Source organism: Salvelinus sp. IW2-2015, linkage group LG32, assembly GCF_002910315.2.
Source record: "Salvelinus sp. IW2-2015 linkage group LG32, ASM291031v2, whole genome shotgun sequence".
Lineage (NCBI taxonomy): Eukaryota > Metazoa > Chordata > Actinopteri > Salmoniformes > Salmonidae > Salvelinus > Salvelinus sp. IW2-2015.
Genome location: NC_036871.1, coordinates 32292068 through 32310911, shown reverse-complemented (window position 1 = coordinate 32310911; position 18844 = coordinate 32292068). Strand labels below are relative to the sequence as shown.

Below are 18844 nucleotides of genomic sequence, written 5' to 3'. Positions count from 1 at the left end.
ATGCTCTGTATGAATCCAGCTCGACACACAGTTCCATTGTGAGGTTGCAATTTGCATCTCTTCAATTCTCAGAGCAGAGCGCTGGAAAAGGGTCGTTGACATTTATTGAAATCCCATTTATTTATTTTTCCATCTGCCAACTATCCACCTGTGAAACTAGATTCTAACCCTGGCTGAAGGTGCCAGGGGCTTAGACGTCTACCCATTGCCGTTGTTTCCCGCCCAACGCAGATCGTTACATTCTAAAGCACAGTGACAGAGCGGCACATAACATTAGCATTGAGAAGCTAAGTGTGTCATAGAAATTAAACAATACATTTCCCTTCCAATTAAAGAAATAAATCATTGCTAAACCAGTGGAGGGGAAGTTACAAGTGAGGGGAAAATACACTGTATTCCACACAGGAAACACAATTAGTGATAGATATGTAATTAGCAACTCCTATGGTTTAAAAGGTAAACACTGCAGCTACTCCCCAATGGATCACAGAGCAGGGTTAGAAGGGTCGCTGTCAGTAGAGGAACAGAATACATCAGGATCTCAGATGCAGATGACAAAATGTCAACAGAAAATTAACATTTTGGGGAAAGGAGCAATGTCAAGGAAAAATATGAAATGACAGGTGAGAATGTGTTGTGTACATGAATAACATGCACATCTACAGTAAACACAGGAGGAAAAACAAGAGGACACAAATAAAAAGAAACACATTCCAAGCTGAAAAAAACATCTCAGGGTTTATTGAGAAAAGACTTGCTTTCCCAGTTGTGGTTACAAGGTAGAGCTATAACAGTGTAAGAGAGAGACTACTCCAAGACTGAGTGAGCCGTATATTGAGCCCCCCATATCAAACACCATGTGGGGGAACTGCAGCCCATTGTTTGTGAAAAATGTTCAAACATTTAAAATAGCTAGGAACATATCTGAAAGTAAACCATAACAGACGTGTAAGTGAAATTAATCCAAAACGGAAGGAAATGATTGCTATATCCTTATCAACCATCCCTAATTTTTATAATTCTCAAACTCTTGACCGAGAAACTACAACGCCCTCCCTCCATCTCCTTCGACCATTCCTCCCTCCCCTCTCAATTTCTTTGGTTCTTGGTACTGGTGGTGCAGCTTCAATACGTCTTCCTGGGACACTCTGGTCCAGCCCTCACTGTGGACGTGGTACAGGTTGACCTGTCCTCCGCTGTAGGCATCTCGGTACGTGGCCTGGTAGATAGCCCTGCGGCCCAGCTCACACGCCTCATCCACAGAAAGATCCTGTCTCAGCCCGCTGTCCACCACACCGTACGCATACATGGACCCAGAGCCCACTGCAAACAGGTCCCCGCACACACGGTTCCCCTCCGAGTCCACGTAGTACAACCCTGAGGAGGCAGAGAGACAGGAGTCAGTCTGTACCATCTGATATTCAGGGAGGGGTAGGAGGAGAGCAAGGTAAAGTGGGTTAAAGACTTCCGGAATCAGGTGTTGAACTGTGTCAGGGAAATTGAGGTGTAGGCTACACACTAGGGCTGACCCCATTTTGTGGACAGGCCGTTGGTTGGCCGAGAATTTTTTAGACTAGCAGAGGGAAAAATAATGTTAAAAAAAAAAAAAATATTAAAAAAAAATATATATATATATATATATATATATATACACACACACACACACACACACACACACACACACATACACACACACCCCATTCGGAAAGTATTCAGATCTGTCTCTTATACACATCTAGATGTGTATAAGAGACCACACACACACATACATATACACACACCCCCCATTCGGAAAGTATTCAGGCTCCTTGACTTTTTCCACATTGTTACATTACAGCCTTATTCTAAAATGTATTAAATACATTTTTTAACCTCAAATCAATCTAACTACACACAATACCCCATAATAACAAGGTGAAGACAGGTTTAGAATTTGCAGACTTATAAAAAATAAATACCTTATTTACACAAGGTCCCACAGTTGACAGTGCATGTCAGAGCAAAAAACAAGCCACGAGGTACAAGGAATTGTTCGTAGAGCTCCGAGACAGGATTGTGTCGAGGCACAGATCTGGGGAAGGGTACTAAAACATTTCTGCTGCATTGAAGGTCCCCAAGAACACAGTGGCCTCCATCATTCTTAAATGGAAGAAGTTTGGAACCACCAAGAATCTTCCTAGAGCTGGCCGGCCTGTCAAACTGAGCAATCGGGGGAGAAGGGCCTTGGTCAGCGAGGTGTCCAAGAACCCGATGGTTACTCTGACAGAGTTCCAGAGTTCCTCTGGGGAGATGGGAGAACCTTCCAGAAGGACAATCATCTCTGCAGCCCTTCACCAATCAGGTATTTATGCTAGTGGCCAGATGGAAGCCACTCCTCAGTAAAAGGCACATAACAGCCTGCTTGGAGTTTTCCAAAAGGCACCTAAAGGACTCTCAGATCATAAGAAACAAGTTTCTGGTCTGATGAAACCAAGAGGCCAGGRGTCAGATCTGGAGGAAACCTGGCACCATCCCTATGGTGAAGCATGGTGGTAGCAGCATCATGCTGAGGGGATGTTTTTCAGTGGCAGGGGCTAGGAGACTAGTCAGCATCGAGGGAAAAATGAACGGCGCAAAGCGCGAGAGATCCTAGATGAATACCTGCTACAGAGTGCTCAAAACTTCAGACTGGGGCGAAGGTTGACTTCCAACAGGACAACGACTCTAAGCACACAGCCAAGACAACGCAGGAGTGGCTTCTGGACAAGTCTCTGAATGGGCTCTGGCTGGGCCACTCAATGACAAACTTGAACCCGATTTATTTTGAGATATATAGACTATTATAAATTAAATTAAACTGTTCCACGAAAATGTGCATATGAAAATCATAACTTGCACGCAGATCAGTAGAAATGTTACAATAACTTTGCACTCCAAACCGCTGGTGTAGGCTAATACCGGCAACTTCAGGAGCATAATGGCTGAATCTGCGAAGGCCGGCAGCAGCGGAAGAGGAGGGTCGGGAACAGGTTTTTAAAATCTGGTTAGCCTACATTGATCTCGGACTCTTAGTCATTTGCTTAAAGCATCAGGCAAGCTCAGTAGCCCACATATAGATGATTTTTATAAAAACATAGGATGTGTCATAAATATATATTTAAAAATACACTTTTTTTAAATGTCTACCAATCGCTTGGTTGAAAGAACAGACAACTCTCGGTCGACCAAGATGATATATATTTTTTAGTTAGGGACAGCCCTACCATCCACACACACTTCTCTCTCACACACACAAACACGTAATAGATCCAAGTGCACACACCGTGCGGTGCCCTCCAGAGGGAATGTGAACAGCTGCATCCTCTCAGAGTAAACCAAGCCCAGCAGAACCTGCTGACGAGGCACATCCCGACACACTGCCTGCCTGTCTACCCCGGGGCGCTGCTCTAGGCCTTATTGATCCCTCCCAACACACCCAAATTAACTATCGACCCATACCGGGCCAAGCAGGTGACCCGAACTCAGAGGAAAGATGGAAAAACGAAAGAACAAAATCACAACCATATTCATATATACACACTCCCACATGCTACACTTGATAATGCAAGCACACATAATTCAGGCTGGTGTATTTGCAAGGATGACTTGTGAGACAGTTTGTTCCCCAATGTGACACACGCAGAGGGCTTGATCACAGTGACGCAGCAGCAGTGACTAGCCCCACCAGCTTGTGCTGTTCCACCAGAGAGCCAACCTACAGCTGGTGAATCAGGGAGGGAAAAAGCCTGTCTCTCAACACCATCAAAACGTGAACCTATGATAATTGTGAATCTCACACACACACACAAATCCTCCCAATGATAGGCCACAGAGTACAGTTCCCAGGCCAGTTAAGGACAGCCTGTTAAAGCATACTTCTTTAAGAAATTGCTCTAAGAAGTCAGAATTGCTTTCAACTGGCAAATTGCACCTTCTATACGCGTCGTTAGCTCCCTCTGATAATCACTAAGCTCCTGTCTATGCGCCAGGATAATTTTCCATTTTGGAGCTGCGACTGAAGACTGAGGAGGACTGGTTAAAAATGTAATAGAAGAGACTTTTCTAAAAGGCAGCCACTCATGCAAAGAGGCAGGGAGGAAGGCTCTTCAGGGGCAGGCAGGGATAAAAGCACCAACACCTCCACATCCATAACACACCTGGGATCTATGCAGAGAACGCAGGAATGTAGATTGGGATGACGGAGGGGGAGGGAGAGTGCGTCACTGAGAAGCGGCACAGGAGATGAGGGGAGAGGGGGACGCTCATCATGGCATAACAAAAGGGCTTAAATTCATGAGCCCACATAAACCTGCAGGAAGGCGGCGGGCTGCGAACYGCGCAACGTTCCGGCATAGCGCCTCGCCTTCCACTCCACCAGTTAGGTGACAGGCGGTTAAGCTCTAGCTCTTTTTCATGTCAGCGCTGAGGAACATCAGAGTGACAGCCTTCAGAAGAGCAGGAGCTGGCATCAGACGGACGAGCAGAGTGTCTGTCTGTCTGTCTGTCTGAATGTGTCTGTCTCACTTAAACACACCACTGGCTCCGCTCTAAGGGAAAGGAGGCCAGGGGCTTCAAAAACAGATGCTCAGCCTCACACTCACTAGGGAACAGCAGCTTACCTATACTGCACAGCTCCTGCTACCTGTGCAAATCCACTGACTCACTCAATTCAGGAGCCTATGTGGTTTGGTATTACAGTGCATTAACTTGGCCGTCAATGCATCATCTAGTCGCTCTCCATTTTATGACGCTTACCCTTTAAAAGCAACTGTTCAATGTTCCCAGATATCTTTGAAATATAATTAGTGAAAGTTTTCCGTCCCAAAAAAATTGTAATTAAGTATGTTAATTGTGTTGGAATGGTGTGGGCGTACAGAATGTGTGTCATTAAAAATATTCTTGCTTTTGAAGTGTTTTTTTCCCTCCAAGTTATGCTTTAGCCACAAATAGGAGTATAGTACGAGTCAACAACATTATTTGGATAAGAGTTAACAGAATATGAACTTTTAAAAGTGAGCTTTTCACTGGACAGTTACTTTAAGTCCACTGATCACAAAACATGAGACGAGTTGTGTCCTAGAAGCCAGCGACAGAGGTGACAGAACACGACCACGATAGGAGTGCGTTAACTCACACCCATCTGCAGCCAGGCACTAAGCTGTTCACCATATGAGAGTCATGGCATTGAATGTTATTACCAGGCACTAAGCCTGTTCCCATATGAGAGTCATGGCAATTGAATGTTTTACCAGGCACTAAGCCTGTTCACCATAATGAGAGTGCATGGCATTGAATTTCATTACCAGGCACTAAGCCTGTTCACCATATGAGGTCATGGCATTGAATGTTATTACCAGGACTAAGCCTGTTCACCATATGAGTCCATGGCATTGAATGTTATTACCAGGCACTAAGCCTGTTCACCATATGAGAGTCATGGCATTGAATGTTATTACAGGCAACTAAGCCTGTTCACCATATAGAGTCAGGGCATTGAATGTTATTACCAGGCACTAAGCCTGTTCACCTATGAGAGTCATGGCATTGAATGTTATTACCAGGCACTAAGCCTGTTCACATATGAGAGTCATGGCATTGAATGTTATTACCAGGCACTAAGCCCTGTTCACCATATGAGTCATGGCATTGAATGTTATTCAGCATATGAGTCAAGATCTTAACATACTTTATTAGATATATTTCTTGTGCCACTTAAGACACTTAATCACCAGAATAACAGTGCTTGACATCATTGTAACCGCTAATGAGCTTTCTCTTAATCGAGATTGATTTAATTTAGATGACATTTACCTCTCCATTCAATCACTGGCATTGTAGCTGCCACCATTCCTATTGCACTTATAGTGGGATCATTATTCACCCGATTGATTTCAGGATTTAATACGAGTCACCAAGGTCCCAGGCAGTCTGGAAGTCCACACATACTCCCCACTCTGTGAACAAAGCTCATCGATCAAGCAGAACCACTTTATGCATGCGACCCAATTGTCCGGGCAGAGACCTTGCGTCAATCACCACGCCAGCTCTCTCTGGCCCACAGTCCCAGCCCTATCAATCTCCCATCACAGTGTCACGGTGCAGCCCTCTTTAAGCACACCTCATGTACTGTAATGTAGGCTACTGACTCTTACCTCACAGCATCTAAAAACACAAGTTAAATCCACAAAAGTAAGCAAGTGTGACAGCAATGCCATCTAGTGGGAGACAACCAAAATGCACTCAATCCAGTACTTAGCCTACTTTCTGAACTGTGTTGGTAACTGTTGACAGCTGATGTGTTGTAAACATTTTCACAAGCAACAGACAGGAGAAGTTCGCTCAATCCCTGCTAACTATTGCTATTATGAACCACAAAAAAATAAAAAATAAATATATATAAACACACACACACCTCATACTCTGAGCAGCTACTAACTCATGCTGTATGTTGCCTACCTTTGGTATGAGTATGGGAAAACAGTTTACATAGTTAGCTAGTTCCCCAGATCATAGTGTAAACAAATACATGTACAGGTATGACTGAGGTTCCACTGTAACATAGCTACGTGAATCAGTGTAACACGTGTMCTCAGAGTAGGAGTTTTAATTACCTGGCCCCCTCTTGTCCCAACCACACACCATTGTGCCCATGCTGAGGCCCATGCCTTTATACTGGTACACCATATTGGCCAGAAGCTTGGAGGCAGCTGCCACAGAGATGCGCTCCTTGTTGCGAAGCTCATAGACGCGACACTGGCGGGCCAGCAGGCGCTCCCAGAAGCTGCAGTCAGCTGCACCTCCAGCCATGGTGCCCAGCAGGTAAGGGTTAATCTCTATAACCTTCTTTACAGTCTGGGAGGCGATATAGGCGCCAGCTGTGGCCCGAGAGTCCACCGCCACGATGACGCCATGTTGGAACTGTGGCATGATGACAAATGGGATTTCAGGTTAGTTAAGGAGGTCCAGCTGCACTTGACTTGAGAGATTGGTGGCCTTACTGGCTGTCAGTTGATGMTTTTTTTCTGCTACAGAGAGGTTGATCCAACACTTTTAGAAGGATACAAATTCTCATGAACAAAGTTTAGGCTAGTATGTAATTATACTTAGCAAGTAACTTTTGTTACTACGTAACTAACTAAGTGCAATTGAAATTACTGACAAATGCCAAGCAAATAAACTACTTTGGCTACTAYCTAGTATGTGACACATTTGGATAAAGAAAACTTGTAATCTAGCTGAAGAACTGTCAGTGTTGTCAAGCTACTGTAGGCAGTTATTTAAATAGCTAGCTTGCYAGTTTGGCTASCGTTGGCAATGAGCAAGCACAATTAGCACGCTAACTGGCTGGCTAACATAAGCTAGCTAGCRAACCATCAAGAAAACTGAAAACAGACACAGCAAGAAACTCAAGAACACTTCACCAATATAGCTAACGTTAGATATAGCTGACATCAAATAAAATATCACGGATATCATTTTAGTTCATGTGTGAGTTATTTTACTTTCTTTTTAAATAGGCATTAACTAGCAATCTCAATTTACTTTGAAAGCCAAGGTGGTAGTCCCATGGAGAAATTCTATTTTCCTCTCCGGGCCGTCCTCCTCGTCAGGGCCGAGTGAAGCTTTTATGGCGAAATTAAGTCTGTCGCCCGGTGCAGCCCCAAATCCCAAGTCGGTCTGACCGAATCCACAACCAAATGAAAAAGACAGGTCATTATTAAATGAAAAATCGGCAGACTCACTCTGCAAGACACTAGACAACGCCATCTTTGAAAGTGTTTTGGAGCTCAACCGACACGCACGTCTTCTTCTTCTATGGTATTTTTGCGATTGCACAATTTAATGTGCATCCCGCCACCTACTGTACGGGATGAAAAGAGGATAACAGTTCATAACTTTTGAACGGTACTACCCGACTCTGGGATTTATATATACCATTCAAAAGTTTGGGGTCACTTAGAAATGTCCTTGTTTTTGAAAGACATTTTTTAAAAATTGTCCATTAAAATAACATCAAATTGATCAGAAATACAGTGTAGACATTGTTAATATTGTAAATGACTATTGTAGCTGGAAACGGCTGATTTTTAATGGAATATCTACATAGGCGTACAGAGGCCCATTATCTTGTTCTGAGAAATGAAGGCTATTCCATGCGAGAAATCCCGGAGTCGCTTCTTCACTGTTGACATTGAGACTGGTGTTGTGCGTGTACTATTTAATTAAGRTGCCAGTTGAGGACTTGTGAGGCGTCTGTTTCTCAAACTAGACACTCTAATGTACTTGTCCTRTTGCTCAGTACTGCACCGGGGCCTCCCACTCCTCTTTCTATTCTGGTTAGAGCCAGTTTGCGCTGTTCTGTAAAGGGAGTAGTACACAGCGTTGTACGAGATCTTCAGTTTCTTGGCAATTTCGCTCATGGAAAAGCCTTAATTTCTCCGAACAAGAATAGACTGACGAGTTTCAGAAGAAAGGTCTCTGTTTCTGGTCATTTTGAGCCTGTAATCAAACCCACAAATGCTGATGCTCCAGATACTCAACTAGTCTAAAGAAGGACCGTTTTATTGCTTATTTAATCAGAACAACAGTTTTCAGCTGTGCTAACATAATTTCAAATGTGTTTTCTAATGATCAATTAGCCTATTAGCCTTTAAAATGATAAACTTGGATTAGCTAACACAGTGTGCCATTGGAACACATCAGTGATAGTTGCTGATAATGGGCCTCTGTACGCCTATGTAGATATTCCATTAAAAATCAGCCGTTTCCAGCTACAATAGTCATTTACAACATTAGCAATATCTACACTGCATATTGGATTAATTTAATGTTATTTTAATGGACKAAAAATTWGCTTTTCTTTAAAAAAAAAGGACATTTCTAAGTGACCCCAAACTTTTGAACGGTAGTGTATACCTAAAATGTTATGAAATAAATCAAACAACTTTACTGTTAAAAAAATGTATAGATCTGATCCCTACACAGGAACAAGGGGAGCCTCGGAGGCCAGGCCTTCTTCTGGCACCAGTACCCCTTGCATGTCTGCAGATGTAAAATCCTTATGTCCCAAAAAACTTTCCTGCTGCAGCCACAATGTCCAGTTTTATAGACTTCTTTGAGACTTGAGTCATACAGTTTATAACTGTGGCCATGAACTCTACCTTTTTAACACACAGGGTATTGTTTGACTGGCAGCAAACTTTTACTACAGGCTGTGGTGCATCCACTACCCTAAGTTCACTAGCATCGCTTGTTTTCTAAATTGTTTTAATCGCCTCCGCATAGGAGTTTCGATTGATCACTCTAACTTTTGCCAACTCAATCTCCTTCACTCCAGGAACTCGGGATCATGAAGCCCACCACAATTGCAACACCGTGGTCCTTCTACACATCGTTCTTCAGTATACTCTGTCTGTCTGCACACACTTGAAAKAACAATCCAGTTCTTACACTGCAGTGATTTGGGAACGAAATCTCTAACACTGTATCTTACATAACCAAGCTTCACATGCGAAGATAGATGCTCTTTGTCAAAAAAACAATAGGACCAAAAAACAATAGGACCAATAGGACCAGAAGCCGGGCACCAACCACACCAGGAATTCTCCTTAGGTATTCAACATGAACATCCATCGTCACCCCTGAGATGACTCTTTTGACGGGTGCTCTACTCCGAAGTTCAAAGCACGAAACTTCTGTTGTCCGGATTCTTTTGAGGCCCACTGCAATCTTCCTCTGTTCTTCAGAAATACAATGAATCAAAATAAAAATCAAATTTTAGACAATTCCTTTTTGTTCCAGTTTGACACTGCTGTTGTCCATTCAGGAATTTCATCTTCATCTTCTTTGCTTGACGCTCTGCTCGATTCGAACTCAGCTTTCACTCCACGCCATTTTACTCCACCTCTCTGTATTTTCTCTCGCTCTACTGATCTCCTCTTCCCCACACATTGAGTCAAGACCAAATATGTTGCATGACTCCCGGCATCTTTCTTTTCTGTCTTCTTTGAATCGAAGACGCCAAATGCTAAGAGCGGCCACTATTGTACTGGCAGGATGCCAACCGCTGTTAAACTTAATCCAAGAAGAAATAGTATCTCACTGGCAGACTGTGGCAGCCCTCATCTAATTTATACCTTGCTTGTTGCCAACCTTTCCTCTTCATTCTCTCCCTCTCCACCCACACCCTGTATCTGCCCCACCATCTCTGCATGRATTTCCCTTACTTTCTGTAAAAAGTGGCCAGTGATTATATTTACTTTATATTTTCCTTAAATCTACACTAGCCCAAGAATGAACTAAAGAAGCATAACATTTCTCCCTATAGTCCAAGGAACTGACATGTTCTGTTTCTAGGCGAATTGGCTCTGGCAGTCCAAACATCCAAATACTCCATCTAAACGTGAATTAATTCTCAATTGCGGTACAGTTCAAGAAACATAGAGCCCTCTACCTTCATATCACATCAAAATAATTTCACAAATGCTAAATATAGGCTACATTTACTGTACACTATTTTAACCGGTTTTAATAGAGTTGCCGCCGACAGTATTGTTTAGTGACAACACGATTATGGCGTCCGTCTTCCGTTTACACACAGGTGTTCGGAGACGCAGGTAGCTAATTAGCAGAGGTAGTCGCCTCTGTCTTCCATCTGTTTTCTGTACACAAGAGCTGTAACATGGAAATATGGCTGATATGAAAGATACGTTCCTTATGTTTCCAAAACCGTACTGCGATGAATGTTAACGTTCAGCACGAGCGGCGGGGCTCTTAACAAAACTCCCCCGGCCAAAAGATATACGTTCATGAATAGACGAGGTAATTAGCAGCTATGAATGGGCTAAATCTACCCCTACCCTCCAACCCCAACACTAATCATCCCCCTTCCCTATGTATCAATCCCTATTTCTTATCTTCCTCACTCTTTTCTTTTCCCCTATTCAGCACCCTCTCCCTCTCTCTCTCTCTGTGGTACTCCTCTCTCAGATCCTCCCTGTCTCTTCGGCAATATCCTTGGGCAGTGATGTGGAAAAGGTCCACACAGTTCCCTGAATATGCATCCCTGTGTGTGGCCCTGTACACAGCTTCTCTGGCCAATGAGATAGCCTCCTGCTCATTCAGGCTCCACCGCACCTCTCCATCCAGCACTCCGTAAGCATAAGGCGAACCTGAGCCAACCGAGAAGAGCTCTCCCTGCAGCCGGGTGCCATCACTGCACACATAGAACAGCTTTGGGCCACAACGATCCCTGACAGGGGATCTTGTCAGGTCCACGTCAGTTACTGCATGTCTTGTTCTCTCACAGGCACTGTCAGTCAAGTCATCTTGACTACAAGCATCACTAGTTGACATTCCTGTCTCTTCAAGGGGCCGTTTTGCTGGAGAGATGCTGTCGTCTCTGCCTGATCCCATCCTATCAACTCTTTGTCCCTTGAATTTCTCCACCCTAACCTCCTCTACATCCCAGCCACAAAGAGTGGCTGCCACACACACATCAGTCCCCTTAAAGGGGTGCAGCATATGAGAGAGGAGCTTGGCAGAGCCAGTGATTGACAAGCGGCGGCCGTGGCGTAGTTGGTAAAGGCGGATCTCTCTGGCCAGGATTCTCTCCCATAGCATGCAGTCTGCACCACTGCCTGAAGTGGTGACCAGTAAATGGGAGTGGATGGGCAGGATCTTCTGGGCAGAGGGACAGGCGACATGCCCTGAGCAGCTGGCACGTGTGTCTGCCGCTGCTATAACACCTCCTTGGAACACAAAGGCCAGGGTAGTGGTTCCATGAGACAAAGGGAATGGGCGGCGGGTGGGCGGTGATGAGGAGGTGGACAGGGAAGAAAGGGACGTGTGTCTGTTGTCACAGCGGAAAGGAACAGAGCTCTGAGGAGTAGGTATGAAAAAGCGCAGAGGGACCTCTCCATCTCTCTCAGATAATTTAAACCTTCCCCAACCAAGGATCCTTTCATCAGCCATGTCCAGGAGAGGAGTGGTATCTCCCATAGGCCCAGATAGTGAGGCAGGAGTGTTCCACCTGTGAGACATAGGGGTGTCCTGAAAGCCACTGACGTCTTGTAAAGCCATTGTGATTGTCTTTTGCTGACYGATTGTGGTAGATATCAATGCAATAAAGATCACAAAACAGACTCAATCTCCCTACAAAAACAGATTTACTGTCCCTTGAATTTGAGTAAAAGGTTGATGCTCAGTGTAATCTCTCAATAAGGAGAGGCAATAACATTTAACAGCTCAGAGCAATCCATAATCCAGAGAAACTGTCCTTAGGCTTGTTCAATTTCTCCCAGTGAAATCCATTTTTACAGCCTTGTATATGACAGTCCTGCTTGGTATCAACTCTCTCCCCAAATACAATGACACTGAACTTGAAGTGTTTTTATATAGCAGTCTGACACACACATGCGAACGCGCACACAAACACACACACTAATATTTCTCACAAGCATTTAGCTTGACTTAGCGATATATGATAGTGCTTCTGTTGTGATGGTGATACGATATAGAGAAGCGACTCTACAAACACTACAGGGTCAATTCTGAGGCAGCTTGTCAATAGGCCACATTAGTGAAGCGACACTTGTACTTGCATAAACATGTCCTCTTGTTACATTTTTTGTTTCACATTTAATGTCATTTTATATCTGTGAGTTATATTTGAAGGTAAATCCAATTATTATTATTCTTCACAAAAGGGTCGTTACCATTCAAAAAGAACAAGAAAGAGGATTTTGACACCCACCATCTCACATTGTTCTGAAATCGTTTCTGTTGTTAGAAACAGATAAGATTAGCATTCATGCAACATTATTTTGCTGAAATATAATTTGATCTCCGAGAAATTAAGCTTATTAATTGCACCAAAATTGGCCATTTTAATTTATAGGACCCATAATATTAAATAAATATTGTGCCAAACATTCGATTTGGACTAAACTTTTTTGTAACTCTAACCAGTTTACCATCAAACTTTTTATGCGAGTAAAGTACATGTTGCATAAAAAATGTCACGACAGGCCTTGTCGGTAAATGTTCCAAATGTCGACAAAACAAATTACGCTAGACAATTAATTATGTGAGAAATACCGGTGGAAATGCTTTTATGCTCAAATATTGATATATTAACCATCATATTGAAGTTGTCGTGTCTTTGGCATCATTAAAACTGAAGACTATTTATCAAATAACTCTCTGTAATTATTATTACGTGATTAAACTGATTAATCATGTAACTGTAATTAACTAGGAAGTCGGACACCAAGGAAAATATTCAGATTATAAAGTTATAATTTTCCTAATATAACTTTCAGATATTTGAATATCTGATCACTTAGTCTTCGAATTAATGAATTATTATTTACCTCATGTTAGTCTCATTCCAAACGCCGTAAATTGTTGGTTATCTGCACGAACCCAGTCTTCACTGAGTCATCCATACATCAATTGTCTAAAATKATTTATTAACTAAGTAATTCACAGAACTGCATAAACAAACAGTAGATATTTACAAGGAAATGATAACGGAGTTTCCCTAGTGGGATAAACCGGTATCGCGGCTTGGTGGACAAAAAGGGAAGTGGTGGTCAACTGAGATGAAACACTACAAAGTTGATAATTATAACAATTGAAATGCTAATCCTTTGCACATGAACGCTCACTCATTCGGGAATAATTGCAATCAATATATATATTTACGCTCAGTGTGTCGTCGGGATCTCTGTTGAAAAGTTTGTTTCTGTTGGAGAGTTTGTCCGCCCTCTCTCTCTGTCGTGGTTAGAATGGATAGTAAATAGTGACATTCATTCATGTCGTTATAGAATAGATGTTTCGGCGGATGTCGGTCTTCGCGTTCAAAGATACCGAATTCCTAGCTGCAGACTAGTAATTAATATCAAAGACTTGGTCTTATTCTGTCGGTATCGATAGTCTAAGAGTTTAACCACGTGGTATGGTTAAAAGATTCAGCCATCTACTCAAACCTTAGCTTATACTCAGGTTTATGGTCTCCTCTCAAACCTTGGCCCTCTCGTTATCGAGGTAAGCTGGTCTGGTGATAGAAAACCCGGGTGGGGGTTTTATTCAGAAGAGCAGAAAAGGGCCTGTCCCAGGATGCCCGACCATAACTGTGCTCATGAGCGGTCCTCTGATTTAGTTTCCTTCATTAAACAATCCAAAATCACATTACATAATTTCACAAACAGTTCAATCCTCACTCATTCATTTTATACAACAATTAGATGTAAGCCTCATAGCTGAGGCTATTATATAAACAGCGTTATGGTAATGTGGCCGTATTGTCTCCCATGAGTTTCACAAAATTGTACCAAATGGACCAGTTCGTAGCTGGATTCTTCACCGATCTTTTATACATTTTCCAGAACATAAATGTTGTTCGGACCTCAAGTTCTGTGAGGTGGAAGAAATTCCTTTGTTCTCTCTATGAAAACTCACTCTCTCTCTATACTGTGGCCATGAGGAGATATTCTCCTCCAGGAATTTACGACCTGGGGTTGCAGCAGCCTGAGTATAGGAGACAAAGAGAGGGGAATGGTGCTCGCTGTACCCAAAGAGGGCAACGTCATGACAAAGTCAACTTACAGTCACGCGATGACTAGTGGTGTGGTCCTCCCACTACGGCTCAGGAAAGCATGCAGGTTATTAGGCTACAGATTAAATAAATTATGATGAACTTCACAGGGTGGTGAAAGTGCACGGTGATGAGCTTGATGCTCCTTTCCAATAAATACAGTGCCTTCAGAAAGTATTCATGTCCCATGACTTATTCCACATTTTGTTGTGTTGCAGCAAGAATTCAAAATGGTTTAAATGTTTTTTTTATTACCTCTCTACACACAATAACCCATAGGGAGGGCTGCCAGTTTGAGGGCTGCCATCTTGTTGGTTCTTAACCAACCATGCTATTTTGTTCGTTTTTTTCGTGTTGTTCGTAACTTTTTTTGTACATAATGTTGCTGCTACCGTCTCTTATGACCGAAAAGAGCTTCTGGACATCAGAACTGGGATTACTCACCTCAAATTGGATGAGGAGTTCTTCTTCAATGAGTCGGACGCGAGGGATATACTACAGACACACATCAGGCGATGAGTGGCTAATCTGCCCTTGCCTTCCGTTCTGATAGCTAACGTTCAATCGCTGGAAAATGAATGAGACGAACTGAAAGCACGTACAGTATATCCTATCAACGGGACATGAAAAGCTGTAATATTTTATGTTTCACCGAGTCGTGGCTGAACGTCGACATTAAGAACATACAGCTGGTGGGTTATACACTCTATCAGCAGGACAGAACAGCAGCCTCTGGTAAGACACGGAGCAGGGGCCTATGCATATTTGCAAATAATAGCTGGTGCACGATATCTAAGGAAGTCTCAAGGTTTTTCTCGCCTGAGGTAGAGTATGATAAGCTGTAGACCACACTATCTACCGAGAAAGTTTTCATCTGTATTTTTCGTAGCTACATACCACCACAGACCGAGGCTGGCACTAAAACCACACTCAATGAGCTGTATTCCGCCATAAGCAAACAGGAAAATGCTCATCCAGAGCTTTAATGCAGGGAAACAAATCAGTTTTACCTAATTTCTATCAGCATGTTAAATGTGCAACCAGAGGAAAAACTATTCGAGACCACCTTTACTCCACACACAGAGACGCTTACAAAGCTCTCCCTCACCCTCCATTTGGCAAATCTGACCATAACTCTAATCTCCTGATTCCTGCTTACAAGCAAAAATTAAAGCAGGAAGCACCAGTYACTCGGTCTATAAAAAAGTGGTCAGATGAAGCAGATGCTAAACTAAAGGATTGTTTTGCTAGCACAGACTGGAATATATTCTGGGATTCTTCCGATGGCATTGAGGAGTACACCACATCAGTCACTGCTTTATCAATAAGTGCATCGAGAACGTCGTCCCCACAGTGACTGTATGTACATACCCCAACCAGAAGCCATGGATTACAGGCAACATTCGCACTGAGCTATAGGGTAGAGCTGCCAATTTCAAGGAGCGGGACTCGAACCTGGAAGCTTATAATAAATCCCGTTATGCCCTCCGACAAACCATCAAACAGGCAAGCGTCAATACAGGACTAAGATCGAATCGTACTACACCGGCTCCGACCCTCATCGGATGTGGCAGGGCTTGCAAAATATTACAGACTACAAAGGGAAGCACAGCTGAGAGCTGCCCAGTGACACGAGCCTACCAGATGAGCTAAATAACTTCTATGCAAGCGTCAAAGCAAGTAACACTGAAACATGCATGAGAGCATCAGCTGTTCCGGACGACTATGTGGTCACGCTCTCTGCAGCCGATGTGAGTAAGATCTTTAAACAGGTCAACAGTCACAAGGCCGTTGGGCCAGACAGATTACCAGGACGTATACTCCGAGCATGCGCTGACCAACTGCCAAGTATCTTCACTGACATTTTCAACCTCTCCCTGACCAAGTCTGTAATACCTACATGTTTCAAGCAGACCATCATAGTCCCTGTGCCCAAGAACACTAAGGTAAACTGCCTTAATGACTACCGACCCGTAGCATTCACGTCTGTAGCCATTAAATACTTTGAAAGGCTGGTCATGGCTTAAATCAACACCATTATCCCAGAAACCCTAGACACACTCCAATTTGCATACCGCACCAACAGATCCACAGATGATGCAATCGCTATTGCACTCCACACTGCCCTTTCCCACCTGGACAAAAGGAACACCTATGTGAGAATGCTATTAATTGACTACAGCTCAGCGTTCAACACCATAGTGCCCCCAAAGCTCATCACTAAGCTAAGGACCCTGGAACTAAACACCTCCCTCTGCAACTGGATCCTGGACTTCCCCAGGTGGTAAGGGTAGGTAACAACACATCCGCCATGCTGATCCTCAACACGGTGGCCTTTCAGGGGTGCGTGCCCAGTCCCCTCCTGTACTCCCTGTTCACTCATGACTGCACGGCCAGGCACGACTCCAACACCATCATTAAGTTTGCTGATGACACAACATGACTACGATGAGACAGCCTATAGGGAGGAGGTCAGAGACATGACCGTGTGGTGCAAGGACAACAACCTGTCCATCAACGTGATCAAGACAAAGGAGATGATTGTGAACTACAGGAAAAGGAGGACTAGGCACGCCCCCATTCTCATTGTCGGGGCTGTAGTGGAACAGGTTGAGAGCTTCCTTGGCGTCCACATCACCAACAAACTAACATGGTCCAAGCACACCAAAACAGTCGTGAAGAGGGCACAACAAAACCTATTCCCCCTCAGGAGACCGAAAAGATTTGGCATGGGTCCTCAGATCCTCAAAAGGTTTTACAACTGCACCATCGAGAGCATCCTGACGGGTTGCATCACTGCCTGGTATGGCAACTGCTCGGCCTACACCCGAGGGTAGTGCGTACGGCCCAGTACATCACTGGAGCCAAGCTGCCATCCAGGACCTCTATACCAGGTGGTGTCAGGGGAAGGCACTAAAAATTGTCAAAGACACCCTAGTCATAGACTGTTCTCTATTCTACCGCACGGCAAGCGGTACCGGAGTGCCAAGTCTAGGTCCAAGAGGCTTTACTAATTCTACCTACATGTACAATGTCTCGTCATTGATCACTGTTGTGTTATCACCAAACTTAATGATGGTGTTGGAGTCGTGCCTGGCCGTGCCTTGACACCGATGCCACTGCATATTGACACATTGACTCTGTACCGGTACCCCCTGTATATAGCCCCACTATTGTTATTTACTGCTGCTTTTTAAATATTTGTTATTCTTATCTCTTACTTTTGTTTAGGTCTTTTCTTAGTTAATTGCTTATTTTTCTTATTTTTTGTCTCATCGCTACAACTCCAGTACGGGCTCGGGAGAGACGAAYGTCGAGAGCCATGCATCCTCCGAAACACAACCCAACCAAGCCGCACTGCTTCTTAACACAGTGCACATCCAACCCGGAGGCCAGCCGCACCAATGTGTCAGAGGAAACACCGTACACCTAGCGACCTAGTCAGCGCGCACTGCGCCCGGCCCGCCACAGGAGTTGCTAGTGTGCGATGAGACAAGGATATCCTTACGGGCCAAACCCTCCCTAACCCGGACGACGCTAGGCCAATTGTGCGTCGCCCCATGGACCACCCGGTCGCGACCGGCTGCGACAGAGCCTGGGCTCGAACCCAGAGTCTCTGGTGGCACAGCTAGCACTGCGATGCAGTGCCTTAGACCACTGCGCCACCCGGGAGGCCTGTAAGTAAGCATTTCACTGTTGTATTCAGCGCATTTGACAAATAAAATTAGATTTGATACCTAGTCAGCTGTACAACTGAATGCCTTCAACTGAATGTGTCTTCCACATTTAACCCAAACCCTCTGAATCAGAGCGGTGCGGGGGGCTGCCTTAATCGACATCCACTAACTGCCTTGCTCAGYGGRAGAACGACTTTGTATATTCAATATACAAAATCACGTTGAACACTATTATTGCACAAAGAGTGGATTTATGCAACTTATTAAGCACATTTTTACTCCTGAACTTGACATAATAAAGGCGTTGAATACTTATTGACTCAAGACATCTCAGCATTTTATTTTTAATTAATTTGTAAAACAATTATTCCACTTTGACATTATGGGGTATTGTGTGTAGGCCAGTGAAAATAAAATCTCAATTGAATTTAATTGCCATTCAGACTGTAACACAACAAAATGTGAAAAAGTCAAGGGGTGTGAATACTGCACAGTATCGAAGGTTTTATTCTTGTGACATGATGGTTGATGCTTGGCTGCCATTTGACAA

At 43.7% G+C, this 18844-nt stretch overlaps 2 protein-coding genes across 2 annotated transcripts; both read right to left on the bottom strand.

Moving 5' to 3' along the window:
* Positions 1 to 719: 719 nt before the first annotated feature.
* On the bottom strand, positions 720 to 7821 carry LOC111956683 (proteasome subunit beta type-5). Its single transcript, XM_023977220.1, has 3 exons — positions 7561 to 7821; positions 6630 to 6936; positions 720 to 1377 (listed from the first exon to the last, which is right to left on the bottom strand). The coding sequence occupies exons 1-3, from the start codon at positions 7783 to 7785 to the stop codon at positions 1043 to 1045; spliced, it is 867 nt and encodes a 288-aa protein (XP_023832988.1). The 5' UTR covers positions 7786 to 7821; the 3' UTR covers positions 720 to 1042.
* Positions 7822 to 10923: 3102 nt separating this feature from the next.
* LOC111956418 (proteasome subunit beta type-11-like) lies at positions 10924 to 12099 on the bottom strand. Its single transcript, XM_070436572.1, has one exon. The coding sequence runs from the start codon at positions 12097 to 12099 to the stop codon at positions 10924 to 10926; it is 1176 nt and encodes a 391-aa protein (XP_070292673.1).
* Between the last annotated feature and the right edge of the window lie 6745 nt (positions 12100 to 18844).